The sequence below is a fragment of the Gracilinanus agilis genome, chromosome 2 (genome assembly GCF_016433145.1).
Source record: "Gracilinanus agilis isolate LMUSP501 chromosome 2, AgileGrace, whole genome shotgun sequence".
NCBI lineage: Eukaryota > Metazoa > Chordata > Mammalia > Didelphimorphia > Didelphidae > Gracilinanus > Gracilinanus agilis.
In genome coordinates, this window is record NC_058131.1 from 84,362,188 (window position 1) to 84,370,594 (window position 8,407).

General features: G+C 40.1%; 1 protein-coding gene across 1 annotated transcript; it reads left to right on the forward strand.

The window, feature by feature from the left end:
• The first annotated feature begins 1,467 nt into the window (after window positions 1–1,467).
• On the forward strand, window positions 1,468–7,219 carry GEMIN6 (gem nuclear organelle associated protein 6). The gene is made up of 3 exons (XM_044660629.1): window positions 1,468–1,590; window positions 3,456–3,592; window positions 6,769–7,219. The coding sequence occupies exons 2-3, from the start codon at window positions 3,465–3,467 to the stop codon at window positions 7,142–7,144; spliced, it is 504 nt and encodes a 167-aa protein (XP_044516564.1). The 5' UTR covers window positions 1,468–1,590; window positions 3,456–3,464; the 3' UTR covers window positions 7,145–7,219.
• The last annotated feature ends 1,188 nt before the right edge of the window (window positions 7,220–8,407 follow it).

Below are 8,407 nucleotides of genomic sequence, written 5' to 3' on the forward strand. Positions count from 1 at the left end.
TCATATCCCTAAGGAACCATGTGATCAAGCAAATGTTTTTCTTCTGTGTTTCTACTCTCACAGTCCTTTCTCTCACAGCATTTTCTCACAAAGTCCGGAAGAATTGTCCTAGATCATTGCATTGATGCTAGTAGAGAAGTTCATTACCTTTGAGAGTGCCATAGTCTCTGTGTACTGGTGCGGCTCTTTTCACTCTGCATCAATTCCTGGGTAGTTCCGGTTCACATAGAATTCCTCGAGTTCATTATTCCTTTTAGCACAACAGTGTTCCATCACCAACAGATACCACAATTTGTTCAGCCATTCCCCAATCAAAGGGCACCCCCTCATTTTCCAATTTTTTTGCCACCACAAAGAGCTCAGCTATAAATATTTTTGTTCAGGTCTTTTCCTTTATCTCTTTGGGAAGAGCCTGGTTATGATGGAATTGAGCAGTGATGGAGGATAGAACCCGGTACTTTGAGATCCTAGACTTTTACCAGTTAGCAAATATGGTAAATTAGAATGTAGAAAATTACCACCTTGTGGTTTCCCTGTGCCTTCCTCCCAGCTGATGAGAGTTTGCCTATCATTCCAAGCCTATAAAGGAAGAGCTACCATGATAGCTGACAAGGACATGGGAAGGAATATCACACATGAATGCTGGGAATCTTTGCAATGAAGGGAAACTGTAATTTAGAGAAAATCCCCCAAATTCTGCACATGCGCCCTTTCTCTTTCTGAGCCCTAACGTTCACCTTATGCTTGGTAGACCTTTAAAATACACCTCTACCCAAAATTGTACCTGTCTCCTCAACGGCCCTTTTTCATGGTTTTTTGCCCAGAACCCCACCCCACCTTATTCCCCGCCCCCCCCCCAAAAAAAAACCGCCCAGAGGAACATCATTCTAAGGAAAGGTGGCAAGTTTCCAAGAATGGGAGGAGGCAAACCCTCAATAAATCTCGGATGAGGCACTTCCTCTAGGTTTTAAAGAGTTCTAAGGACTCCAATTTGTAACGGAGGGCCCTGGGATCTAGCGAGGACTGGGCCCAAAGTGATCAGAATCGAAATCTGCTCTGCCTCTGTATGACCCTCTCTGGACTTCAGTTTCGGAATCTGTAAAATGAGGGGATTGAAGAGGGAATGGCTAATAAATAAAATAGTTAAAAATTAATTTGAGTTATTTGACGCCAAATGCCCCTCCGAAACCAGCTAAATTAGAAGATATAAAACACCAAATGTTATGCTATTGAGCGGCGTGTTCAAGCCCACGCAGTTGGGTTTCCTTCACAGTACAATACGTAGAACTACAAAACAGAGGATTCTGGGAAAAAGGAAGTAACGCAAGGGAGAGCGAAGCATGCTGGTCCCAGATTGGAGCACCTGAAAGCGACTGTCGCGTGGGCATGCGTGGTTCTGCAATAGGCTGACTTGCTATCCTTCGCGTCTTGCCTGCTGGGATATTCTGTGGGAGTGAGAGGAATGAAGCTCGCAGTACCCGGCTGGGGCGTTGGAAAAGCCTTGGGGCCATTGCTGGTTAGGGCTGCTGGAGCGTCTTCCAGAAGTGAGGTCATCAGTGAGGGTCGTCGGCGTGGTGGAGAAGACTATAAGTGAGTCTCTTGGCTAGCATTGAACTAACAGTTGAGAGCGCTTTATAGATACCACCCGGAGCCTCATCCCCTCCACCCCCACCCCCCCCCCCCGGGAGGTAGGTGCTGTTATTATTATTGTCCATTTTACGGATGCGGGAACTGAGGCACGCGATAGTTAAACGACTCCCCCAGGGCCCCGCCGTTAGGGAGCAGGGTCCGAGGGTCAGATTTGTACTCGGATTTCTGCGACTCCACGTTCTGCCTCCGGCCTTTCTCCGCGCCACTTAGCGACCCAAATAATTGATGGGTGCTGAATTTCCGGATGGACATTCGTTGCCTCCTCGAGCTTTGGCAAAAATAGTGCCAGGACAGCTGGGTGTCTCAGTGGATAGAGAGCCATGTCCTGGGTTCAGATGTGACCGCAGACACTTCTATTAGTGTGACCCTGGACAAATCACTTAACCTCCATTGCTTAGCCTTACCGTTCTGCCTTGGAACTAGTATACAGTATTCTAAGAGGGAAGGGAAGGGTTTTTAAATTAAAAAAAAAAATAGAGCAGGGCCATCAGAAAAGGGGCTTGGACCTTGGTCAGAGTTAGAATGATATGAATGCTCAGCACCGTACTTGGCACATAATAGGGGCTTAATAAATTATTGTTTTGGGTTCAGGTCTTATATCCAATTCCAGCATTCCGTCTACTGCGTATACCTAATGCAGTAATAATAATAAAAGTTTATATAATGCTTAAAGCACTTTTTATATACTGTCTCATTTTTCATATACTGCCTCTTTGATCCCTGACACCATCCCGTGAGGGTGATGAATGAAAGAGACTCACAAAGTTTAAGTGATTTGTTTGGGGTTACACAGCTGGTAAGTGCTTGAAGCAGGATTAGAATTCATTTCTTCCTGACTTCAAATCTAACACTATTCACTGGACCACCCTAGTGATATGTGAATGTCATGATAATAATGGCATAGTCTATATGTAAGATGTTAGAGCATTTATCCAATTCAACTTCATTTTGCTACCAGGCATTTTTAAGTGGCTCCTATATGCTAGCACTGAAGATAGAAATACTGAAATATTCCTGTCCTCTAGGAGCTTACATTCTTAAGTAAATGTAGTGTAATATGGGGGAGGGGGCAGTGGTAGATAAGGGCATCAGGAAACACTTTTTTGTAGAAGTTGGCACTTGAGTTGAGATTTGAAGGAAACTAGGAATCATAGGTCACACAGCAGTGGGATGGGGAGAACTGAGACTAGAAACCTGATCTCTCCTCTGGTTGTGCTGGCTCTTATATTCTTTTACAATCATTCTCTAACTTCCTCAAATTTTTGTGTTGCCTGCCTAGATTATTTGCAATTTTTTTTTAAACCCACACCTTTCATCTTAGAATCAATACTGTGTATTGGTTCCAAGGCAGAAGAGTGGTAAGGGCTAGGCAATGGGGGTTAAGTGACTTGCCCAGGGTCACACAGCTAGGAAGTGTCTGAGGTCAGATTTAAATCTAGGCCCTCCCGTCTCTAGGCCTGATTATTTGCAATTTAAGGGCAGAGACTAGACCTATTCCTCCAGAACAGTGCTGTAGCACCCTTAAGTTTTTGCCCAATAATGTCAAACTCAAAGAGAAGAAAAAAACCCAGCAGGCTTCATATTGACTTAGATCACAAATTCATATTATCCACATTGTGTTTTGTTTTATTTTATTTTGTTAAATATTCCTAGTAATTTTTTTAGAACTTACTATTTTTTTTTAGAATTTTTAGAACTTAAGATAACTCACTGATGTTCTTGGGGTCTTGAGTGGGTACAATAGGCATATGTTGCATTGCTTTCATCTCTAATATCTGAATTAGTTGCTTTTTGAATTGTTCTAGCTGACAATCATGAGTGACTGGGTAAAGAAAAGCCCATTAGAATGGCAAGACTATGTATATAAAGAAGTTAGAGTGACAGCCAGTGAGAAGAATGAATATAAAGGATGGGTTTTAACAACAGACCCAGTCTCTGCTAGGTGAGTATGCCATGGCTTGTTATTCTTCAACTTTATTTTTTTTTTGTCCCTCTTTTTCTCATCTATATGAAATATCAATATGTCTATTAAAATCCAGGCTTAAAAATCAGATAAGTTAAGGATTTTATAAAGATTAATATCTTTGTTTTCTTGATACATTATGCCATATCTGTTAAATTGAATCGTAAGAGCATTCACCTCCCTATTGTGGGGAGGGAACCAAACCTATGATTTCTTGCATTCCCTCTGCCAGTGCAGAGAAGTCCTCCACACTCCAACCTTGCCAAGTATTACCTGAGGCAGTGAGAGTGAAGTAACTTTCATGCAGCCGTACACTCATGGCCATAGTAAGATTGAAGGGAAGACTTGTCACTCTGAGAGTATCTGTCTGCCTAGTACTCTGTGATGCTATTCCTGCTTCCTTTAGATACTGAGTTCTCATAACAGTTTTCAGGCAAATCATTAGAGGCTTCTTATAGCTGTCAATCAGAAATCCAGAATTGGCAAGCAAGTTGGCACTTAATATTCAGCACCTCCTGTGCCAAGTACCACTCCAGCCACTGGAGATACAAGTTTATAAGAGTGAGGCTAACTGCCCTGCCTTCAAGAACTTTTGCTCCACTAGAAATAATTCTCAGTATGTAGATAACCCTAACAGGTCCTTGAGAATTTTTATCTCACTATTCTTTTGCTTAGTAAACAGTTTTTGACAGTTGCTTTGGCTTCAGAATTCATCATCTTGTGATAAACCTGGTAATGAGCTAAGCAATCAGATATTTATTGGATGAATGATTTGATTTTCTAAAATGTGATTTACTCAGTTTTTTTTTTTTAATAACCTTTACCTTCCATCTTAGAATCAATACTCTGTATTTGTTCTAAGGCAGAAGAGTGGTAAGGGCTAGGCAGTAGGGGGAAGGGAAAGGAAGAGAAGAGAGAAAAAAAAAAGAAATAGGGGGAAATCTGAGAATTACCTCCTTAACCTTGTTGCCTGATTTAAAAAAATTTTTTTATTTTATTTTATTTTTGGCTTTTATAAATTTATTAGTTCACCCCTATACATTCTGAATAATATTTCCCTTTTCAGAGACATTTTATGCTAAGATTTTTTTTACTGATCAAGAGTTTCCATCTTGTCCTTGTTGCACTGATTTTGTTCATGTAAATACTTTCCAGTTTCATGTAATCAAAATTATCTATTTTGTCTTTTAATGATTATCTCTATTTTTTTGTTGTTGTTAAGAAATCTTCCCCCCCAACCATAACTACGGAAGGTACTCAGCTGGTCCTCTTCACTTTTTTTTTTTTCCAATGGTGTGACCTTTAACGATTCAGAGCATGAAAACATTTTAAGCTTATTGTGGTAGGTGGTGTCCAAATTGAATTTCTGCCAGTCTACTTTCCCGTTTTCCTAGAAATTCTTATCAAATAGGGTATTCTTCCCCAAGTAGATTAAGTTCTCAGCTTTGTAGAACACTGGGTTGTTTTGTTCAGTCATTTCTGATTTTTCCTTATCTAGTCTGTTCCATTGATCTATGTTTTTAAGCAGTACCAAGAGTTTTGATGATTACTGATTGATAGTAAAAGTTGAGGTCTGGAAATGCTATTTTCTTTGAGAAGTAATTTAGTCAGTACTCCTTTGCCATAACTGTTGTGCTTCCCGATTTTTTAAAGGAATTATATGCATTATACTAAGAGATTTTTCCTCTCTTACTTCACGTGGCACTTTGCCTCATGATATAACATCATGTCTTATTGTTATCTGCATGCATTTTATTCCTGCCCTCCCATAAGTTTCAGGAGGACAGGAACCAGGGCTTATCCAGAGCAATGCTAGATATAACATAGGTGCTTAATATTTACTGAATGAAAGAATGGAGAAGGCTCTCACAGCCACTGATCCACCAGGAGAAGAACAGTAGGTGGGTTCTGTGCTTCCTCCCCTTCACATTCCCTGTGCTAGCCCCTAACTCTGCCAGTCCATTGATAAAAGAGAGAAGAGGGAAGAAAAAGGCTTTAGTCTCAAAGAAACTACAGGAGTACCTTGTTTATGCCACAGATGTGTTGCTTTTAAAACCGAATAAGTTGGGGGCCGCTAGGTGACTCAGTGGATAGAGAACCAGGCCTGGAGACAAGAGGTCCTTCCCTATCTCAGAATCAATACTAAGTATTGGTTCTAAAGCAGAAGAGTGATAAGGGCTGGGTAGTTGTGGTTAAGTGACTTGCCCAAGATGACACAGCTAGGAAGTGTCTGAGGCCAGATTTGAACCCAGAATCTACCATCTCCAGGTCTGGCTCTTTATGCAGGAGCCACCTAGCTGCCCCCTCTATTTCTTTTTCATTGGATTTTCACCCAGGAATCTGTGGCATTTATAGGCAAATTATGTTCTGTCATATGACATGGTAGACTATGTCAAAGAAGTAAGTGATGGCTAAGTGGAAGAAAGAGATTAATAAACACTAGCCAAAGCACAATTACTGTAAGCCATCTATTATTTTTATGGCCCTCATAAATTAAGAAAATTTTTCTCATAACAAATGAGTGATCTTCAATCATTAGGAATAGCTCTTCTAATTTGGAAGGTCTTGGGAGGTGTGGCTAGAACTAGACCACCATAGGCATTCAGAGAAGGGAAGCCGAGGCATATCTTTTCATTCTTTTTTAAATTTATGTTAATGTGACATGAAGGTATATAGAATAAGAAAATCTCAGTCTTCTAATCACGTTGACTATATTTTATTTTACATCCTAAACTATAGAACCCCTTTATAAATATTTATCTCATTTTAAAATAGGCTCAGGAAACAGAGATAATTGCTGAGAATCATCTCCTGAGTTGGATGGATCCCTGCCTCATTCTCTGTCCTAGATCTTTAAATCCCTGGTCTCATATCATATGGACTTTTAATTAGAATTTGGCCATGTAAGAAGAGACATTTTGAATACTGCTTTGCATATTATAGGCAACAAATATATATGTGTGTTCAGTGAATGAACATCTGTGTCATCTCCAAGATGGAAGGCATTCTGCCTTGTTCTGGTAGCAGGTGATATGTCAGGGATGGTGCAACTAGCTTCTTCCTCTTTTGAATTCTAGGTAGTTTACTGTATTCTCCCCAATTTAGGAATAAGTCTTTGTTCATTCCCCTGCTGTATATTTTCTCTCGTCCCTAAGTATTGTCCTGGTGAATTTTCTGGAAGATGGCACTGTGACTGTGACTGGAGTCATGGGACATGCTGTGCAGACTATTGAAATTTTGAACGAAGACAACCAGGAAGTGAGAGAGAAACTAATGCATATGTTCATGCTAGAAGAGAGTAAGGCCTACAACCCTGAGGACTTGGAAAAAAGGAAGCTCAGCCTGAAGACCTGGTTGGAGAAGAATCACATCCCCATCACTGAACAGGGAGAGTCACAAAGCACCCTCTGTGTTGCTGGGGTCCTGACCATAGAGCCACCCTATGGACCTGAAGACTGTAGCAGTTCAAATGAAATTATTTTGTCCAGAGTTCAGGATCTTATCCAGGGACATCTTAAGGCTTCCCAGTGAGATACCTAAACCTGTTACTCAGCTTGTGGAAAGACTTTCTTTTTTCTTTTTCTTGGTAAAGCTTGTTGAATGGTAAGCCCCTAATCTTTTGGAGCTTTTTTGAGTACATTCTGTGCTTTTGAAAACTTCTTTGGTGTGACAGGTGGACCCACATGGGTCCTAGTGGTACACTTTCTGCATTTTGGATGTAGGGGAGCCAGGGATGGGAGAGACTCACAGGCACAGGGGAACTTTTCTTTGTGGGACCCCCTTTTATAAGATGGATCCCTACTCTGCCTTTGTTAGCCAAGAGACAGTAAGTATTATGGGAAACGTTCTCTGAGCCCATCAAAAAAGTTGTTCCTGCCAAGCACATCTTCTAACTTTATTTTTTGTGGGGAGGAGAGGGAAACATCCAGATCTGTGATCTCACGAGTCCCTGGAGCTTCATTTCACTGATATGTTAAATGTGTCCTAACTTCTCTGTGCCTTCAAGGCTTATGAGAGTTGCCTGCAGAAACTAATATGTGTCAGAGGTAGGGTTTGAAGCAAGAGCGGCCAAATTCTAGGGTCATTTTGCCTATTATTTTGTCATACTGCTCTGATTTTATTCATACTGAATATTATTCGTAATTTGGCCATTTTATTGATCATCTATAATCTTAGTATCATTTTCAAATTAGTTATAAGACAGAATATATTTTTAGGCTGAAACTTCTCTTCTTTGTGTGATCATTAGGAAAATCCACTGTGCTTAATTCTTATAATTCCAGAGTCGTTTGGTGTCCTTAAACTCTACAATCAGATTCACTGGCTAATAATAGCAATGGAAATTATACTCAAAGAAAAGGAAGAATTCGAGTCCTCTACCACCCCCTCAAAAAGTAATTTTTACTTTCTTTATTATTAACTTCTTTATTATCAGACTTTATTAGGGTCTATAGAAAGATTGCTGGAAGGTAGTCACTAATATCTAACATATGGAAATGGTAAGTAGGTTTTTATGTTTGGAGATTAATAAACTAAAGAGGAGGTTTCCTGGCAACTGCTAAACTATTAGGTGGTTTAAATAATCTGTTTTCATATAAAAACTGAGGGCCCCAGGGTGAATGAATTGACCTTACCTTAGAAAGCTGCTTGAATGGAGAATCAAGATCTGGTCAAATTTTTTTTGGAATTATTTTCCATTTTCAAGTCTGTAGTAAATCCTGATATCTTCTTTTTCCCTATTTTCTCCTATTTCCAAAACGTTAGAATCTCACACATAAATAACCAGTGGAGTGG